The 21,675-nt window shown below is 51.7% G+C and overlaps 1 protein-coding gene across 1 annotated transcript in view; it reads right to left on the reverse strand.

Moving 5' to 3' along the window:
- Positions 1–5,890: 5,890 nt before the first annotated feature.
- LOC133357155 (G-protein coupled receptor 83-like) overlaps positions 5,891–21,675 on the reverse strand; it is a 50,519-nt gene continuing 34,734 nt past the window's right edge. Inside the window, exons 4-5 of the mRNA XM_061574966.1 lie at positions 10,953–11,610; positions 5,891–6,202 (exon numbers count right to left, since the gene is read on the reverse strand). Of these exons, the coding sequence (XP_061430950.1) occupies positions 6,095–6,202; positions 10,953–11,610 (766 nt within the window). The 3' untranslated portion in view covers positions 5,891–6,094. The remainder of the gene's footprint in view (positions 6,203–10,952; positions 11,611–21,675) is intronic.

Here is a 21,675-nt window from a genome sequence, read left to right on the forward strand (position 1 = left end):
TCTGACCGCCACCACCACCACCGCCACAACAATAGGATCTCTGACCGTGGATGAGCTGGAAGCAGAGAGGAATCGTTTGGGGGGACGATCGATCAAACTTTATTTTGCGTGTCAACACAGCCCTCTATAGAGCAGGAGCTGGCACTCCGCGCACACACAACGCACACACAACGTCCGCTCCAGTGCGGTTGGCTGCGTTGGGTGGGTCGGTGGGTGGGTGGGTGAGTCGGTGGGGGAGTTGGTCGGTGGGTGGGTGGATCGGTGGGTCGGTGGGTGGGTGGGTGGGTTGGTGGGTGGTTCGGTGGGTTGGTGGGTAGGTGGGTCGGTGGGTGGGTGGGTGAGTCGGTGGGGGAGTTGGTCGGTGGGTTGGTGGGTCGGTGGGTTGGTGGGTGGGTGGGTTGGTGGGTGGTTCGGTGGGTTGGTGGGTAGGTGGGTCGGTTGGTTGTTGGGTGGGTCGGTGGGTGAGTGGGTCGGTGGGGGAGTTGGTCGGTGGGTGGGTCGGTGGGGGAGTTGGTCGGTGGGTGGGTGGGTGGGTAGGTGGGTCGGTGGGTTGGTGGGTGGGTTGGTGGGTGGTTCGGTGGGTTGGTGGGTGGGTCGGTGGGTGAGTGGGTCGGTGGGTTGGTGGGTAGGTGGGTGAGTGGGTCGGTGGGTTGGTGGGTGGGTCGGTAGGTGGGTGGGTCGGTGGGTGGGTTGGTGGGTTAGTGGGTGGGTGGGTTGGTAGGTGGGGGTGGGTCGGTGGGTCGGTGGGTCGGTGTGGGGCCGGTGGGTGGGTTGGTGGGTTGGTGGTTGGGTCGGTGGGTGGGTTGGTGGGTTAGTGGGTGGGTGGGTTGGTGGGTGGGTCGGTGGGTGGGTGGTTTGGTGGGTTGGTGGGTGGGTGGTTCGGTGGGTGGGTGGGTCGGTGGGTCGGTGGGTCGGTGTGGGGCCGGTGGGTTGGTGGGTGGGTTGGTGGGTTGGTGGGTTAGTGGGTGGGTGGGTGGGTCGGTCGGTGGGTGGGTTGGTGGGTTGGTGGGTTGGTGGGTCGGTCGGGTGGGTTGGTGGGTTGGTGGGTTAGTGGGTGGGTGGGTGGGTTGGTGGGTTAGTGGATTGGTGGGTGGTTTGGTGGGTTGGTGGGTGGGTGGGTTGGTGAGTGGGTGGGTTGGTGGGTGGGTTGGTGGGTGGGTGGGTCGGTGGGTGGGTTAGTGGGTGTACATGCCGGCGTTCGTTCGCTCGCCGAACCTCCCGCTCGATGTGAAGGATCTTGGAGGGCATCATCGTGGCGAACCGCGGGGGGGATTGTTTATTTATTTATTTATATTTCTCGGTCGCATTTTCACCGCGCTCGCCAGCGTGGGTCGGGGGAAGGCGGGGGGGGGGAGCATAGATGTGAGAGTGCAGGAGTACAGTACAGTAATACCCCGATTTACATCTCCCAGCGTTTACGTCGTCCCGCAAACGACGTCGTCTCTTTGTTGTTGTCCCCACGCTCACGTCGCTGACGTCATCGTCCCTCCTTTCTCGTTATACGTCGCCTCTCAGCCTTCGCCTCCACCACCCCCTACGACGACTACGACTACTGCTACCCGGTAAATCGCTTCGATGTAATACGTCGTTTCGATATTCGCCACCGCAACATTTCAGGAAAGCATTCCCTCACTTGATACAGCAATCGTGCTGTGACGGTTCCACCTGAAGACGGAAGCTTGTGTTGCCTCCGAAACGTCGTGATTTTTATTTTATTTTTATTTTACTTTTATTAATTTTAATTTTTTGCCTACGTGACTTTACCGAAAAAACCCAAGAATATTCCCCCACGTATTACGGTACAATGGATATTGTTTTTTTTTTATTCTCTGGAGCGCCACGCAGCAGCCTGCAATGCAACGGTGTTATCATACGTGGTGATGATCACCCCCAGCCAAGAGCCAGACAGCCTCAAAATCTTGCTTTGGGCTTTTTAGATCAGACGCCGATATTGGGCACATTCCGGCCCATTTGCTGGTAGGCACGTAGCAGATTCGAACATGAAAAAAAACATATATAGAGAGACTTGCAAACCAAATATGACACGGTTCAATTTGTGGAATTGTAAAATTGTCACCGAGAGATGAATTCAGATGGGATTTTAGATAAGTCCATTGTTGGATTTGTGCGATGGTTTTTTTCACACCTCGTTTTCAAACCCTTGTGACCATCTCTGAAAATGCATTTATTATATTTATGTAAATAATATCCACTCTGGTTTCTTTTATTCCAGTCCAAGCCGAAAAATCCAAGCATCCCCTGGAGTGCCATGCATTAAAGCGAAAAACATATATAATCCAACATACATTTCAGATGAGAGAAGCAGCAGCAGTTTCAATTTAAATATTGTGAGTTTATATCACAGCTGGAATTATCGCAGCCACATCATCAACATCAGTAATCCATCATTGTCAATCATTGTTACCATCATCCATCAATGTTCCATCCATCAAATATAATCCACGCATCCATCACCCGTAATCCATCAATCACCCATCAATCATCCCTCCACCATCCATTGATCAGTAGTAAAGATCCATCCATCAGTGTAACACGTGGCCTTCGCGACCAATATCATCCACAAAACAGGTTTTTGGGTTAGATCGACCACAATATAAATGTGTCGTGAAGCCCGTTAACTCTCCAACACGCCGTTGTGTGCTGAGCTAGTAACTAATTGGCGCGTTCTGTTTACGCTGCAAACCTGACTAATTGGTTGTCGGGTGGTGGCGGGTTTAACGACACACATTTTGAACTAACCTCCAAAAACCTATATTGTGGCTCAATTCATCGGTCAAACATCGGAGCTGTAAGAATGACGCGTGGAAGCGGCACCACAAAGTGTTTGCCGCAGGGTGAGACTCGCTGCCTGCCACAGGCCCCCTCGGAGTTGACTCCGAAAGCGGCGGTGGAAACTCAGCGCTGCCCGGACATATTCGGGCATTGGGGATCTTCAACGCAGGAGTTTCTGTACGATCCAACTCGTCACTGCATTACAAGCAGGGCGACAAGCAAAATCCACGATACCTCTTGCCGACGGTGGTGACAACTCGTCAGGTGCCCACTGCAAGTCTCAAGTCTACCAGTGACCCGGGGAAATATTGGGCGAGACATTAATCCCCGACTCGGCAACTGAAACGAATGCCGTGTCACGTTAACGCAGAGATAAGGCGTCAGGAGTTGTACACTCCAGTAAATGCTTAAAGAAGCGGATAATGACTTTAACAATTATTATAATGCCCTTTAATCCAGCGAAAGCCTCGCTGAGTCTCGAGACTCGTTTTCAAGAGAGCCCTGCCACGGGATTTGTTTGGCAAATACCGCGAACGAGCGATCGTCACGTGCCGGGAGACCAGAGGTCGCAAACGGGTTTTGATTCCTTACCCGTACCCGTACCCGGCCGCACCAGGGTCGCAAATGGGTACCCGTACCCGGCCGGGTATGGGTACCCGTACGCTACCCGTACCCGTACCCTACCCGAAATGAGTGACAAACAGTGACTCACCGGTGACTCACGGCCTACCCGTACCCGTACCCGGCCGCACCAGGGTCGCAAACGGGTACCTGTACCCTACCCGATACCCGGCTACCCGTACCCGGCCCGGTATCGGGTACCCGATTGCGACCTCTGGTCGTCCTCGTCGCTTCACTGACGCCTCCAGGCCACCACCGCCGCCGCCACCGTCCATCACCAAGCAGCCAGCAGCCCTCGCGACATCTCCCGAGTGCCCCAGGACGATGCCCATCCAAGCGCGCGAACCGGCCGCAAACCCGTCTCGGTTTCTGCCATCCGACGAGATCGGCGCACGCTCGGGCTAAAGGAAACATTTCACGCCGTGCGCGCGTCAACGATGGGCTGAATGTTCCCTTGTCGATTAAAAGGCGTAACACGGTTGTGTAATTATCTATTTCCTTACTTTAGAAGTGCAAGAATTATTCCACACTCCCCCCTCCCTCCTCCCCCGTGAGAGAAAATAAAAACCCAGTGTCACTTTGCGGCCCTTTGTCGATCCGCTGCTGGATGAAGGCCTCCTCCATCACTTTGCCGCGTGGGTCACTGCGCTCGTTAGAACCTCGACCACGGCAAGGTCACGTGGGTGAACGGTGGGAAGCTCCCCCCACCCCCCCACCCCCCACGGCGTTCGGCAAATCGTAGCGCCCTCGGCTCGGCGGCGGCGTGGCACGCGCGACCCTGTCGCAGAGGGGCGCGGTTGGAACCCACGGGGCTGCCCCGGTCAACACTGCGCTGCACACGCGTGTGTGTGTGTGTAACGGCGTACGGTGTTTTTTTCTGCAATATTTTGCTGTCTTTTCTTGGATTTTCTGTTTGCACTTAGTCACATATTCACTTTAAGATGTTTTTTTGTTCAAGTTTTTGTTTTTTGTTTGTTGCTGTTGCACCCGATTCAAGAGCCGAATGGCTCACAGGGCTCTATACCTAATACATGAGCTTGAACTTGAACGGCGACGCGACCGCGCCATCCGCTTCGAAGTGGACGTCAACGGCGCTGGCGAGAGAGACTCGGTTGGTGGGTGGAGCCATTGAGCAGATTTGCCAAACTCGCAACAAAAAAAACTCTGCGAGCCGCAAACTCTCTTCGATTGCGACGGAACGCAACAGGCAGCCATCGCATCGCGTTTAACTTGATACAGCTGTCGTGGCTGTGACGGTTCCACCTGAAGACGGAAGCTTGTGTTGCCTCCGAAACGTCGTGATTTTTATTTTATTTTACTTTTTAATGTTTTTACCTACGTGACTTTACCGAAAAAACCTAAGAATATCGCATCGCGTGTCCTACCGGCCGGCAGGCACGCGAGCAGACTGACGCCCCAGGCTACTCTGGCAAACAAGAGCCTTCCCGCGTTTCTGGAGAGTTGTTCACCTCGACGCCGGTGTTGTCCACCCTCAGGGAATTTCATCAATCGCTGCATCATCTCTGCAACCACCCCCCCCCCCCACCACTTCCGCTACCCATTCACCACCACCAGCGGAATTTCCCGATTCTGTGTGGGTGAACTCACGTTTTTCAGACTCAAAACTTTCGTGACTGCAAGGAATTCATATTCTGCAGGAATTCATATTCTTTGACTTTACCGAAAGAACCACGGAATACTCTTTTTTGTCGTGCGTTTAGTTTCGTTTCCTTTTCCCCCGCACCTCCCGTCAGCACGGCTGGCAACGAACGGTGCGAAAAGAAGTTCAATGTACACACGTACGCACGCACCTTTATATTTATATATATACACACACAAGAACGCACTTATCTAAGCGACAGTGACCTGCACACACGTATGCTCGCTCGCTAGCGCGCGCGTGCCCAATGTCGAGTCCGTGCAAGCGTTCCCGCGACGAGCGGAGGCAGCGGCGTTGCTGCCGGCTGCGTGTGCAGGCGGTGCAACTGCACCGGGGACTGGAGCTGGGGCCCAGCGCTACGAGGAAGAGCGGCGCACGACGAAGTGTTTGTAGTCACAGGACGCCCGCCGGTACGCCTCTGCCAGCCACAACGCGCCTTGTGCATCGCAGCAGCAGCAGCAGCAGCGCCATCGTCATCATCATCTCAGACGTTCCAGTGCCCTGCTGCAGTCTGAGCCAAGGGGACCCCCTCCCCAGGGAGTCTGAGCCAAGGGGAACCCCCCAGGGAGTCTGAGCCAAGGGGACCCCCCCCAAGGAAGTCTTAGCCAAGGGACCCCCCCCCCAGGGAGTCTGAGCCAAGGGGACCTCCCCCAGGGAGTCTGAGCCAAGGGGACCCCCCCCAAGGAAGTCTTAGCCAAGGGGACCCCCCTCCCCCAGGGAGTCTGAGCCAAGGGGACCCCCTCCCCAGGGAGTCTGAGCCAAGAGGACCCCCCCCCCCCAGGAAGTCTGAGCCAAGGGGACCCCCCCCCAGGCAGTCTTAGCCAAGGGGGACCCCCTCCCCAGGGCGTCTGAGCCAAGGGGGACCCCCTCCCCAGAAAGTTTGAGCCAAGGGACGACCCCCCCCCCCCAGGAACTTGGCCCATGGTGAACGCAGCCGCCCTCCAGGGGGCATTTGTCTGCCAGTCGGGGGTCGGTGGTGTCCTGGAGAGCAAGTCGAGGTGGGTGGGGGGGGCGGCTCCTTCACAGCGTCATGAGGTCATCTTCCACCTTGACAGCCTCGCCCTCCTTCTGGAAGTGCACGGGGTGGAGCATGTCCCGGGCTCTCCGCAGGATGTTCCTGCTCTGCCTCTACAGCGGCGCGGGGGCACGGGGAGAGAGGGGGGAGGAGAGAGGAGAGAGAGAGGGGGGAGGAGAGAGGGGGGAAGGAGAGAGGAGAGAGAGGAGTCGGCACGAGGTGCGACGGGATCACGACGAGAGCCCGCGATGGATGATCGATCCGGCCAGGTGGCTCCGTAAGCTCCGTTTAGCGCAGTGGGCGACGTGCGGTGCGAAAGAAGTTCAACGTGCATACTCACACAGAGACCCATAGACTCACACAGAGAACCATAGACTCACACAGAGAACCATAGACTCACACAGAGACACATAGACTCACATAGAGACCCATAGACTCACACAGAGACCCATAGACTCACACAGAGACCCATAGACTCACACAGAGACCCATAGACTCACACAGAGACCCACAGACTCACACAGAGAACCATAGACTCACACAGAGACCCATAGACTCACACAGAGAACCATAGACTCACACAGAGAACCATAGACTCACACAGTGACCCATAGACTCACACAGAGAACCATAGACTCACATAGAGAACCATAGACTCACACAGAGAATCATAGACTCACACAGAGACGCATAGACTCACACAGAGACCCATAGACTCACACAGAGACCCATCGTTTGTTGACCTTCCCACGCACCTCCGATTAGCGCGGTTGTCCACGTGCAATGCGCAAGAATTTCACCATACAAACATACAAACATACATACGTACAGACATACACACACAAGATTGCAAGTTGGAATCCTAGTTGGTGGTGTTTGACTCTGGCCACCATCGACTCTGCGGCTATTAAAATGAGAACCACTTCGGGGGGGACGTCAACAGCGGTCGTCTCGTAGACTGACTCGGCCACGCACCATAGGAAGGTGGAATTTCCACCGCTGGCGCCAGGGATGTAGGTCAGAGATTTTTTGTGAATGCTTCAAAGCTCATCTGAGCAACACATCACGCTAAAAATTAAATCATGGTCCAATACTGGCAGGAGGTCGTGGGTTCGACGCCTGCGTTTCTCTCTCTCTCATTATCATCACGGTGGCTAGAAGATGTTAACTCCCTCGCCTGACATACAGGAGGTCGTGGGTTCGATCCCGACCCTGACGCCTGCTGCTGTATATTTGGAGTCTGAGTGTCTCTCTCTCATCATGGTCACGGTGGTTAAGAGATGTTAACTACCTCGCCTGGTGTACAGGAGGTCGTGGGTTCGATCCCGACCCTGACGCCTACTGCTGTATATCTAGAGTTTGCGTGTCTCTCTCTCATCATGGTCACGGTGGTTAAGAGATGTTAACTACCTCGCCTGGTGTACAGGAGGTCGTGGATTCGATCCCGACCCTGACGCCTGCTGCTGTATATCTGGAGTCTGCGTGTCTCTCTCTCATCATGGTCACGGTGGTTAAGAGATGTTAACTACCTCGCCTGGTGTACAGGAGGTCGTGGGTTCGATCCCGACCCTGACGTCTGCTGTACATTTGGAGTCTGCGTGTCTCTCTCTCATCATGATCACGGTGGCTAGGAGATGTTAACTCCCTCGCCTGACATACATGAGGTCGTGGGATCGATCCCGACCCTGACGCCTGCTGCTGTATATTTGGAGTCTGCGTGTCTCTCTCTCATCATGGTCACGGTGGTTAAGAGATGTTAACTACCTCGCCTGGTGTACAGGAGGTCGTGGGTTCGATCCCGATTTTTTTCTCCGGGCCCTCCGGTTTCTCCCTCCACATTTAGAATCAACATCACGGATTTAGAGCATTTGGCCGCTATAATTCCCCACGTGATGATGATAAGGCACTTTCGTTGCGCTGTCATTTGGGATAGCCACGTGGCTTCTGAAAAAGAGCTACACAGCACAGCGGGGGCCTTATCTGTTCAAAATGATAAATTGTTTAACAGTCGTATTGCTCGTGAAAGCCTACAGGGGGTTAAATGCGATCGTTGGTCCGACTGTGTGCGTTTCCGCGGTGTCAAGATCGGCCTCAGTGGAGGAGGCTCGTGAAGGACGCTACTGGTAAGTTGGAGGCAGTCGCCCTCCAACAACAACGGAGGGCGGAGGAGCGACGCTCACAACAACGAGCAGAGCGCCGGGTGTCTAAAGCACAGCAAGTTGGTACAGTAGGGGGCACAGGTGGTGCATCAGCCAGTCATCTCAGTATTCTCAGTCAGTCGACCCGTGGCACCTGCTGGGTCTGCCCCGTGACCTCCTGCCAGCGGGCGTTCGACACTTCACGTGGCCTCAAGGTGCACATGGCCTGGCACAAGCGTCGTGGTGACGTCACCGCTACTTAGTGGCGAATGGCGGTTGTTGTTGTTGTTTTCGTGGCGGCGCTGCACGGCTCGGTGATTTTCGGGTCGTACCGTGGCGTCGCTCGTGCGTGATGTCCGACGTTTCGGACCGTGCGCTCTGAGCCTCTCGAGGCACCAGCGACGTTTAGATTCACCTTTTTTTCGACGCAAAAAAAACTAACCCGCAGGCTTCAGACTGACGACGCCTCCGAAGAGAAATGATAACAACTCTTATATTCTTGGTTCTTTCGGTAAAGTCACGTAGAAGGGAAATAAAAAATTAAATAAAAAAATATAAAACAATAAAGAAAATTTTCTTGCTGTGGATTTCACACCTCATGAGGATTGCTTGTGTTGCAGTCAAAACGTCGTGAGAATTTAATTGTTTTATATATATTTTTTATTTCCCTTCTACGTGACATTACCGAAAGAACCAAGAACATGAATCCCTGCAGTCACGAAAGCTTTAAATCAAAATGTATAACAACTCTTGTTATTTTTTTGTTGGAATGAAATATATATACTCCAAAAAATATATTTTTTTGTTCAACCAATGCGTGCCGGGGAAGGTCCCTCTCCGGAGTTCATCATCAACATTCTCGCGGCGATGCTGTGTGATCTCTCATCACAGATTAAGGACATTGGCAGCTCCCTCCGCTGATGTGTTTTTGATTTGCCCCCCCCCCCCAATCACACAAGAAAATAATAATTCACACGCGTGCCTTTGTAAAAAAAATAACATAAACCCCTTTAACCCTGAGGGGGCGAGGGGGGGGGGCATCGATATAATGAGAAAGGGTTCTCATTACTGCTCGTAATTAACTGATTGCAATCGCGGCGATAACGGTGACGGTTAAGAGATGAAAAATAACAGCGGTTTATGGGCGACATTTTTTTCATTATTTCATGTTTTTTTTTCTTTTATGACCGCGTAGATTGTCTTTGTGTTTTCGGGTCGGCACGATGTCCGACGTTTTGCTCCAAGTGCTCGCTGGGGGGTGGGAGCTTCTTCAGGGTCCGAATACAGCTTTATTTAACGTCTCAATAGCGGGTGGATTCCGTGAACGGGTGTCTGTTCTCTGTCCAAGCGACCGCTGGATGAGGAGGAGTAGAAATTACCAACAAAATTCAGTTCCTGGAGACGTAGCTCCCAGTGCGATGGAGCGGAACGTCGGACATCGCGCGGACCGACTGACAGCGGCACCGCCCGAAAACAACAACAATAACAAGAATAAGAACAACACATCACGCGGGAGTAGGTGTGGAGTTTCAGCAATCTTTTTTGAAAGAGAGGGACGATGTCTTCGATGGCCATCGTTGACAACTCGACGTCAGAAAATATACTCGGCTTGATTAGTTTCCCGATGTGATCAAAGCTCTTCAGTCCTCGATGTTTACAGGTGTTATCGGCCAATCCTTTCCCGTTCCGATGACGTACAAGTACGTCATCAGCTGTTCTTCTCATTCCATTTTGATGACGTACGTACGTGGCAAAAATAGCAAGAGTACGTAGGTGTACGTCAAAGGAACGGAATCGAAAAGTTAAACGGCCGTGCGGGAGTGTGTGTGGCACAGTTTTTGCGCCAGCTATCAGAGCGTGGTCGCGTCGCTACGGTTCCTTGCGGTGAGTAAGAGTGTCTTTAAAAACAGCGCCTTGACTTACGCCTCTCTGAGTAAAATTACCACTGAGATGCCTGCGCGTGCCGAGATTCAGCGGTGAATAGAACAGCATACTTCTTGGTTCTTTCGGTAAAGTCACGTAGAAGGGAAATAATAAAATAATAAAAATATAACATAATAAAATACAATTCTCGCGACGTTTCGGCCACAACGCAAGCAGCCGTCCTCAGGTGAAGAACAGGTCTGTCGGAAAAACAGCGTCTGAATGAGCACCACCAATCTTGGCAGCGTATATTTAAGCTGAGTTAGAGGGGGAAGGACGCCTTGACAAAGGAATTTGCATATCGCTGCCAAGCTTGGTGGTGCTCATTCAGACGCTGTCTTTCCGACAGACCTGTTCTTCACCTGAGGACGGCTGCTTGCGTTGTGGCCGAAACGTCGTGAGAATTGTATTTTATTATGTTTTATCATTTTATTATTTCCCTTCTACGTGACTTTACCAAAAGAACCAAGAAGATGAATCCCTGCAGTCACGAAAGCTTTAAATAAAAATTTTTTTACTTGGTTTTACTTTTATAGTGTTTTTTTTAATATACCTTCGCTAGCAAATTTATTATAATGCGATTTTGTTTTGTATGGCAATTTCTTTGATTGTTCTTGCGATGTAGTATCTTTACAATGTTTGGTTTTCCCTGTAAAGCATTCAGAATTGCATCTTTTGCACGAAATAGCGCTATCGATACAATGACTTGATCGGCTGATACGAACAAATTACATTTCCCAAAAATGTCCACGTTACAAAACGATCACCATCGCCATGTCAGGATGCCACCTCTCCCACTCACCGCGTCCACCAGATCGGACGACACCTCCTCCGTCTTCTCCTCCTCCTCGCCCCCCTCCGGTGCCACCACCGCCGGGTTGGACGTCAGCCGGCTCTCCACCATGCGCGCCCCACGGCGGTAGCTCCTGCGCTCGGCCCACGCCTGGCGCGACGCGCGGGGGATCACGCCCAGCGGGTTACCGCCAGCCTCCCCCCCCGCCGCTCCCCCCCGCGGGGTGCAGATGGCCACGAGGGCCTTGAGCTCGGAGCGGAAGCTCTCGTTGAGCCAGCAGTAGATGAAGGGGTTGTAGCAGGTGCTGCTCATGGCCAGCCAGTGGAAGGCGAAGTAGATGCCGTTGTTGGTCTGGATGGCCTGGCTGGAGAGCAGCACCACGTAGCAGTTGAGCGGGAACCAGCAGACGGCGAAGACCACCACCACGAGCATGAGCATCTTGATGGTCTTCTTCTTCTTGCGCCGGTGGGCCACGTACTGCTCCGTGGTGACGTCGCCGATGGCGTTGCGCAGCCACAGCTTCTTGGCGACGGTCACGTAGGCCACGGAGACGATGAGCAGCGGCAGCACGTAGAGCAGCACGAAGGTCGCCTGGTCCAGGGCCTTCCACACCACGTCGGCCGGCTCCGGGAACGACAGCACGCAGAGGCTCCTGAAGTTGCCCTTGCTGGGAGAGAACGCGCGCACGCTCAGGTTATTCACTCGCTCGCTTGCTCTCTCGCTCGCTCAATTCCGTTGTGAACTCGCTCGCTTGTCCGCCTGTTTGGCGAGCGGCCAGTCAAATTTTGGGGTCGCCGCCAGGTTCGTAGCGCGGGCCGCTAACCTGCCGGGCTACCGCTCCGTCCGCTGCGGCTTGTTGTACACAACAACAATAACAACAGCCGCAATTCGCAACCACGGTGCCTGTGCCAGGCCAGGTGCACGTTGAGGCCACGTGAAGTGTCGAAGGCTCGCTGGCAAGAGGTCATGGGGCAGACCCAGCAGGTGCCACGGGTTTGTAATGAAGCTCGTTGAGACGACTTCTGGAATCCATATTTTATTCAACTTGTTTACAGCTTTTCCTTCACGCTGCTGACAGGCAGCAGCGTGAGAGGGACAGATAGCGAGAGAGACGCACTGCCACGTGGCAACCCGGAGCCCCGCTCCCGCGTGGCCCCTTTCCTCTGTTCGTTCCCGTTCTGACCACGTGTCGTTCGTCTCCACCCCTATTTAATACCCGGGTCACGTGGTACGTTTCCCTCAATCCTGGCTAGCCTCCATGGAATATTCTAGCCCCCCTCGTAAGCTGCCGGGACCACGCCCCTGACTCATCTCTCCATTGGCTGTGGCCAAAGCCAGCAGAACCAATCCCCTACTTCCAGCTGTCACCTTTCCATTACGTCAGGGCCACGCCCCTAGGCTTCCCCCCCATTGGCTATAAACCAGGACCGGCAGAGCCAATCATCATGACAAGTTGTGATACGTCATTGAGCCTGATATATCCTCACATTACAGGCTGACTGACTGAGATGGCTGGCAGATGCACCAGCTGTGCCCTACACAGGCATAGGCAAACATCAACCTCATATGGCAGTAACAGACTGTTGGGGCAAGTGGCGATGATTAACATCGCACCAGGTACTCATTTAAGGCTGAGTTGACCTAGCGGGGGCCCAGTACTGGTTCAGTATGTCACTGGTGCTGGTGGCTGTGAGCGGCTTCCTAGCGTGGTGTGCGAACCGCTACACTCCCGATCCCCGCTATTATTATTATTATACACACAGCGTTGCACACACAGATACATAATTCATCACATCGTCGTGTATTTTCTTTAAGTGTATATTGAAGGCGATTGAGTATTAGAGAGAGAAAACAAAACAAAATTTCTTGCCTTTTAAAAGGAAAAAAGAAACCGAACATCAATAAGCAGCCGCTATCGAGGAATACAAAAAATAAATTGCTCTTTCCATTTCATGGAAATGATATGACGATGAAAAAAAAACGTTCATCTCACGCACAGCGCTGAGGCGAAAGGCAAAAAAGTTCCCCTCCGTTTCTCTGAAATCCGCTGAGAGTCAATCGGTCCCCAAGGCGAAAACCAACGCCGCGATTCATGCCACGAAGCTGCCAGACCCGAGATCGATTCCCCCACACGCGACCAATAACAGGGGGCGATATATTGGAACTGATCTTGTGCCTCCCCTAGATCGACTCAGCCTTAAATCAGTACCGTACCTGGAGCAAAGGCGGCCGGGCGTGGTGTTGGGTCACCCACCCGCTCATTTTGCTGTGTCGGCCTTCGTAGGTGCTACATGCTACCAGCACTTGCCCCAACGGTCGGGTAAAGTCTACACGGGGGATTTGTACCTTTGCTCCATACGTACAGCAATACGCCGATTGACGTCTCCGCCTTTGACGTCGCTTCTCAAACTACGTCGTCGCTTTAATGATGAACACCGCCGCTGCACGACTCGCTCTCACGTCGCCCACAGCGTCGTCCCCTTCTTCCTCGTTATCCATCGCCTCTCAGCCTCCACCACCACCCAGAGGTCGCAAACGGGTTTTGATTCCGAACCCGTACCCGGCCGCACCAGGGTCGCAAACGGGTACCCGTACCCGGCCGGGTACGGGTACCCGTTCCCTACCCGTACTCGTACCCTACCCGAAATGAGTGACAAACGGTTACTCACCGGTGACTCACGGCCTACCCGTACCCTGCCGCACCAGGGTCGCAAACGGGTACCCGTACCCGTACCCCGGCCGGGTATCGGGTAGGGTACGGGTATCGGGTACCCGGTTGCGACCTCTGCCACCACCACCACCACCACCTCGACCGCTACCCTGAAAACCGCTTCGATTCACGTCGTTTCGATTTTTCGTCGTAACGCCTTCCAGGAACGCATCCCTCGACGTAAACCGGGGAAGGGAGGGGGGGGCATTGCCGTTTATGCAGTTATCAGGATGTGCAAATATCAGTGTTCGAATGTCTGTGCTTGAACAGAGAAGGGGTTATCCATAATATAGGTGTTTTGGGTTAGATCGTGTTAATATAAATGTGTCGTTAAACCCCTCCACCACCCGACACAGCCGACTAGTAAGGGTTGTCACGTAACAGAACGTGCCAATTCGTCACTAGTACAGCACTAACCGGTGTGTTGGAGAGCAAATCCACAACATTTACCGTTGTGCTGTACGAGTAACGAATTGCCACGTTCTGTTTACGTGACAGACCTTAATAATTGGCTGTGTCGGGTGGTGGCGGGTTTAACGACACATTTAAATTTACGCGATCTAACCCAAAAACATCTATTATGGATAATATTTAGTCGCGAAAGTTTGCTACTCCGTGTTAAACAGAAGAGGTTTATGTTGGTTTTTTTGAGCCGCCTCTCTCGAGCAATCGAGTTGAATATTTTATTTAGCCCTCGTTGAGGCAGCGGGGTCAACCCACTCGGCGTGTTAATGCAAAATCAGCGCTTGCGGAATTGCAGCCCCCTCCGACAAAGAGCGGCCACTTAAGAAAACACGGGTCACGCAGAACCGCCTTGCAGCGTTTCGGAATAATATTATTTTCGGAAAAGCGCAAGTCCTAAAACGTGGAGGGATACACACCACGTGGACACTACTGCGGAAAGATCAAAGTAGAATTCTAGATTTGAAGCTTTCGTGACTGCAAGGATTCATAATCTTAGGTTTTTTCGGTAAAATCACGTAGGTAAAATGTTTTAATTAAAATTAACAAAAGTAAAATATAAATAATATAAAAATCACGACGTTTCGGAGGCAACACAAGCTTCCGTCTTCAGGTGGAACCGTCACAGCACGATTGCTGTATCGTTACTTGATACAGCAATCGTGCTGTGACGGTGAATGAACCGAAACATTCAGTCTGCTAGACCCGAGTCATCAACATGGGTGGAGGAATCAATGAGGCCCGTTCACAGGAACAGCAACCATGGTAGTAGCGATATCAGAGTGGATCTTCAGGGGCTGGTCAACGTGCTCGTCGGCTATGCCAAGCTCGCCATTTACAGGGCGAGGAAGGTGGCCCTGGAGGGGAAACGTCCGGCCAGCAGCCTGGGGGCATCTTCCGCGCTCTGGTCGGAGCCAGGGTGTGTGGGCTGGAGTTCCGCCATGCGCGGCTGACCCACGCCGTGCCGGCCTTCAAGGAGCAGTGGGCGATGGAGGAGGCCGTGTGCTCGGTGGCAGATGACGGGGAGCTCTGCATGCAGTTATGAGCTACCCGTCGGAGGTCGTCAGACTGCGAAAAGGATTGAGTGCAGAACGAGAGAGAGCGAGAGAGTGATCGAGAGAGTGAGCGAGAGAGAGAGCGAGAGGTGGGGGTTTACATAAAGCAAAGTTATAAAAAAAATTTTACGAAATGATGAACGAAGCAAAGTGCCGAATACACCGAGCATCTTCTTGTTTCCACTGATCGTAAAACAAAAACAAGAGACGGACTGACCATCGTTGAGTAAGTGACTCGAATGCGGTTGCCAGGGTTGGGGCGATTCAGGGCATGCGGTGGCTGGGAGACCGCAGGCTGTGTCACGTTTCCTCGCCTCTCCGGAAGAGGCCACTTCGTGCGGTCCGCAGTGCAGAACCTTTCCAAGCAATCCGCGTGCTCACGCCATTCACCCCGGGTATAAGACCCTGGCGGGCCGGCTTGAATTTATAAGCAGCCAGTGGCCTAATTTGGAAGAAACTCCCAACGGCCCGCACGCCCGCACGCCCGCTTCTACAACGGAGCAACGTTGCTTCCGACTGCACACATTCGCAGGCCGATGCTGCATTTCAGAATGTTCAATTAGGCTGCAGGAAGGAGGAATCCGATAAGCTGCGAAGATCTCTTCTCACAGATGTCCAGTGTGGGGCGAGTTACAACAACAACAGCAAAACAGGACAAACATCGAAAACGATAGGAGTGCACAAAAGAGAAAAGGGTACGCCAGTCATTAAAGACGAATAAACAATATGCGCATTAAATTTTGATTTAAAGCTTTCGTGACTGCAGAGATTCATGTTCTTGCTTCTTTCTGTAAAGTCACGTAGAAGGGAAACAATAAAATAATAAATAAAAACGCCACTTTTTTCAAATTTTCTTCCAGTGGATTTCACACCTGATGATGATTGCTTGTGTTTCAGTCGAAACGTCGTGAGAATTGTATTGTTTTATATTTTTATTATTTTATTGTTTCCCTTCTATGTGACTTTACCGAAAGAACCAAGAATATAATAAGCGCATTGTATACGTCTCATTTATCAAGCGTGTGCAAGGCAGCAAAGAACAAAGCAGCCCCCCATCAAAATTACAGTAGAACGCACCAGAACTCGAACAAATCGGTGTTCGAACGATATTTCCGAGCATTTTTTCCCCCAGAAACCGATAGAACGCCTTGCAGGAATGAGGCTGCAAGAGTTGAGGGCCTCGAGACAAAATGAGCAAAACCAAAGTCGCGAGCCAACAAGTTGACGAACGGGGCAAATGCGCACCGCATCTCCCTCGCGAATGTTCGGGCTACATTACGGTGCGAAGGAAGTTCAACAAACACGCATACAATGGGCCGTGAAATACGCAAGCCAAAGTGGGATCTTGTGGCCGACAGTGGCATGAGAGAAGCCTCGTTCATCCGGCAGTAGATTGAGACGGGGTTGTAAATTAACGTTAATACGGTTTAGTGATTTATATTTTAAACTACGAACACGTGTCAGACCCTCTGAATTGTAATCCATTTAAGTGGTTTCAAAAGTGTGCCAGTCACTTTGTCCAGAAAATTATGAACACGGAGTAAATATTCCAGTGGATCGTGGTATGAAAGCAGATGCATAAGTAAATCTGTTGTTTTGTTTTGTTTTCATATGGAAAGTTCCTCGCACGCGATATGCAGGTGTAATGCAACGTACTTTTCTGCCCGCCGGCCGGCCGCCTTTATCGCTCACAATTTCCACGACAAAAGCCTTTACGAAGGGTAACATTTCATGAACCGTGAACAACGCACTTTGAAACCCCTCTCTCTTTCATCTCGCACAATAAAAAAGCTTTTCGAGCATGATGTCTGTTAATTTGCCCCGATATTCATTCGCGAAAGGCGCACGGGCAGGTAGTGGCAAAGGTGCTGGCCTGCAAACGCTCGCTGCCGCCACTGCTGTTATTGAAGGGGGCCTCGACTAGAGGGAGCTGTGTATTTTGGCCTACTCTTCCACGTTTGTCAAACCTGCGTCTGCCATCCAGAATATTCACTGTAAAACCATCTGCAGTGTACACACACACACACCTGCTGCGAACGATGTTGTGGAGGGAGACCATTTTTATTTTCTCATCAGCTTAGCCAAAAATAATTTGATCATCTATTTTTTCGTTTCAGAGGCTTGTAAAATACATCGTGGAAAACAAGAAAAACATCCATGTTGTGATGTTGTCTGAGGCTGAGTTGACCTAGGGGAGGCCCGACACCAACACATCGATGCTACCGCTGTCTCGACATCTGTGGAAAAGAGCTTCACAGCTCTTCGGATTCCTCCTCCAGTATAAAAAAAAGGAATTCTGATTCTGATCGTTTTTACCCCTCCCTGAAAGTTTTTTCAACGTATTATTGTTCTGAATATATTCGAAGCTGTGTATTTTGGCCGAGAAATCAATCAATAGAAATGTATATATATATGCAGGTGCAAGGATCTGTTCAGATATCGCCCATCATCTAGGCCAGGCATAGCAAACGGAATCGAATTTTGGTTGCTGGGTTCCTTAGCGCTTAGCGCCAAACAACTGCCCCGCTGTCTCACACGATATCCCACTCATCAGTCGAGGGAAATTGACCGCGTATGCACGTGTGTCGCTGTGATGTCTTAGAAAAAAAAAAACCCCACAAAAACCAAACGGCTCTATTACAAATGCAATTATCACCTGGCGTACCATGTCCGTATCTCGCGAATTATCCTTCAATTAAATTAAACGTGTGTAAACACACACCCACATGCCTCGGAGATGATGCGGAAAGCCTCGGATTTATTTTGCGCGAACGGGTGCAATTGTTTTGTATAGAGTAGACAATGAAAATCTCGCGTTCGCGCATTTTGGAAGCGCTCTTCAATACGGAGAGAGGATGATCGAAAACCCCACGATCGGATTTAAAAGAGGTTGGTCCTATACATGAGTCACGGGCATTAAAATTCAACTCACGCGAGAAAAGAAATCCATTCCTGCTCTGATAGGTGAGTAACAATCCTTCAGCAGACGTCATTGGGTTATGAAAAGCAGAGACAAATATCTTATTGTGACAGGTATACATTTGTCCAGAAGACGAATGGCTATCTAAAATATAGGGCAAAGTGTCCCTGGAATGCTCTATTTACGAACACACATATTCATTTTATTCTGCCATGTGCCTGCTACCTGGTTGAAAACTCGTTTCTTTAAGGACTCCTTTTTGTGTGTCTAGTTTGTTGTTCTTCCCCCGTATCTCCCGTGGAGCACGCTTTGACTGACGTCCGTCTGCGAAAAAAGTTAAACGCACGTACGCACGTGCGTTCGTATCGTTCAGAAACACGGTCACGAACGAGACAAATACATGGGAGTTAAAAACATTGTTTGAACAAAAACTTAAAAGCGCGCCAACGCAGCACAGAGAGACGCGCGGCTTTCAATTACACGTGGATTGGCAGAACGATGATCAGAGTTTTAGAGATCGCACGCTGACCCCCGGGGTTCAAGGAGGCGTTTTAACGTCTCGGCAGACTCGGGAAGGACGCGAATTGCTGGCCGGGCCGATGGTCACGTGTAGCGATAGAGCGATGATGGAGTGATGGTGGAGTGATGGTGGAGTGATGGTGGAGTGATGGTGGAGTGATGGTGGAGTGATGGAGGAGCGATGTTCCCTCTTCTATTTTCTCATTCCCTCAATGTATATATGTTATATGTATGTTGCATGTTTGTTGCACTTCTTTCGCACCACACATAGCCAGCCTCTGTTCTCTGCGCGGAATGTCACCCACTTCTCTCCCGGTGTCTCTCTCCCCGTGTCTCTCCCCCCGTGTCTCTCTCTCCGTGTCTCTCTCCCCCTGTCTCTTTCCCCACCCTCTCTCTGTGTGTCTCTCTCCCCATGTCTCTCTCCCCGTGTCTCTCCCTCCGTGTCTCTGTCCACGTGTCTCTCTCCCCGTGTCTCTCTCCCCGTGTCTCTCCCCGTGTCTCTCTCCCCACCCACTTCTCTCCCCGTGTCTCTCTCCCCGTTTCTCTCTCCCCCTGTCTCTTTCCCCACCCTCTCTCTGTGTGTCTCTCTCCCCATGTCTCTCTCCCCGTGTCTCTCCCCCCGTGTCTCTGTCCACGTGTCTCTCTCCCCGTGTCTCTCCCCGTGTCTCTCTCCCCATCCACTTCTCTCCCTGTGTCTCTCTCCCCGTGTCTCTCTCCCCCTGTCTCTTTCCCCACCCTCTCTCTGCGTGTCTCTCTCCCCGTGTCTCTCTCCCCCCGTGTCTCTCTCTGTGTCTCTCTCCCCGTGTCTCTCTCCCCCCGTGTCTCTCTCCCCGTGTCTCTCTCCCCCCGTGTCTCTCTCCCCGTGTCTCTCTCCCCCCGTGTCTCTCCCCGTGTCTCTCTCCCCGTGTCTCTCTCCCCATGTCTCTCTCCCCCCGTGTCTCTCTCCCACCTTTCACCCCGCGCTCTTCTTATCCCGCCTCTCCCTTTCCCGTTTAAATCTCCCTCGCGTCTCCCGAATCCTCCCCCCACTCCCATTGTTTGTCGCTCTCTGTCGCTCGATCTCTATCCTCTCCGTTCCTCCCCGCCTCTCCCTCCCTCATCTATCTCCCTCCCTTCCTCCGATCAGAGGAAACAAGAAGATGCTCGGTGTAGTCGGCACTTTGCTTCGTTCATCATTTCGTTTTTTTTTCAATGCTTTGCTATATGTGCCCTCCCCCCCTGTTTAAATGAAATATTTTTCGAAATATTTCAATCTCTGCTCCTTCTTCCTACCCCTTCCCTCTCTCTCTACCCCCTCTCTCTACCCCCTCTCTCTACCCCCCCTCTCTCTCTCTACCCCCTCTCTCTCTACCCCCTCTCTCTACCCCCTCTCTCTCTCTACCCCCTCTCTCTACCCCCTCTCTCTACCCCCTCTCTCTCTCTCTACCCCCTCTCTCTCTACCCCCTCTCTCTACCCCCCCCTCTCTCTCTCTACCCCCTCTCTCTACCCCCTCTCTCTCTCTACCCCCTCTCTCTCTACCCCCTCTCTCTACCCCCCTCTCTCTACCCCCTCTCTCTCTACCCCCTCTCTCTCTCTCTACCCCCCTCTCTCTACCCTCTCTCTCTACCCTGTATCTCTACCCCCTCTCTCTCTACCCCCTCTCTCTACCCCCCTCTCTCTCTACCCCCTCTCTCTCTACCCCCTCTCTCTCTACCCCTTCTCTCTCTACCCCTCTCTGCCTACTCTATGTTTATGTTCCCCCTGTTTTCTATGTACATATTTTTTTCTCTCTCTCACCATCTCCGTCCATCTCCCTCCTGTATCTCCCTCCCTCACCTCCCTCTCCTACCTCTCTCCTCCACCTCCCTCTATCTCCTGTACTCCCTGGCTCACCTCCACCCTCTGTCTCCTAACAAATACACATGTACGTGTGTGTGTGTATCCATGCGCGTGTGTGTGTGCCATGCAGGACTTTACAGGCGCTTGCTTAACAGCACTTCGCCTCCACAGTCTGATACAGATACACGGGGGAGGGGGGGGGGCTTTGTCTCTGTCCCTGATGGATGCAACGAGTCACCACCATTGGCTTCTTCCCCGCTAAACAATCAAAACAATAGTTAGCACAACAACAACACCTGAAATGATATATCACTATGTAACACAATTTTTTATCCTGGGTAGTAAGTGTTATTTCGTAATTTGGTATGCCTAAAAAGTATTAAAAAAAGGCTGTTATTCACCACAAACTTTGCTTTTGTGACCAGGACAGTGATATTTCGAAATTTAGCTATTTTCAATGATAAAACGGGCGAATTTGTGTCTTTTCGTTCACATAAAGTCATAAAAAAGCCAACATTCATAAAAATTAACGTATCTATATCAAAGTAATACAAAAATGACTAGTTTCGTTACACAGTGTATTCATCGCAGGAATTTTACCAATCGCGTAATTTGTTTTAAATAACAAAGGACCCCCCCGCCCCACAAAAATGATTGCGATGAAGGCCATAATATTCACACGAGGTTAATGATTGCTAGGTTTTCATTAAAATTCTCCCCACAATTACGAACATAATGGGATTCCTTAATCCAGCACCGCAAATGCTTAATTCAATACGGCCCTTGTGTATGTGTGTATATATGATTTCGTTACAAATACCCAATGACTCATTGGATCACGATTCAATGCGTCACGTGCAAGGCACAACCGACTAATCCACTGCTGGATGAAGGGGAGTACGCCACATGCACCGTGCTCGTCATGCGGGACTCATTTGGCCATACTTCACCACGCCGGTCAGTGCGGGATTGTGCAGGCTGAGAGTACCAGACGTGGGGAGCATGGAAGTACACTCCAACAATGGAGATTGCGACACTGCCCTCTCCTGCCCACCCCATAGGGGCCGTACCATAAATGACGTCACGCGATTTTGGACGATTTTTGAACCCTTCCCCTGTTGTATATGTTGGGTATGAAAATTTGTTATGTTGTATGCGTGCGTGGGTGAAATTATTATGTTGTATATGTGGGTTATGAATATTCAGTGGAAATAATAATAATTAAATGAAATTTGGCCAAATATGTA

This window comes from Lethenteron reissneri, chromosome 57, assembly GCF_015708825.2.
Source record: "Lethenteron reissneri isolate LAM-NWPU_2019-01 chromosome 57, ASM1570882v1, whole genome shotgun sequence".
NCBI classification, from domain to species: domain Eukaryota; kingdom Metazoa; phylum Chordata; class Hyperoartia; order Petromyzontiformes; family Petromyzontidae; genus Lethenteron; species Lethenteron reissneri.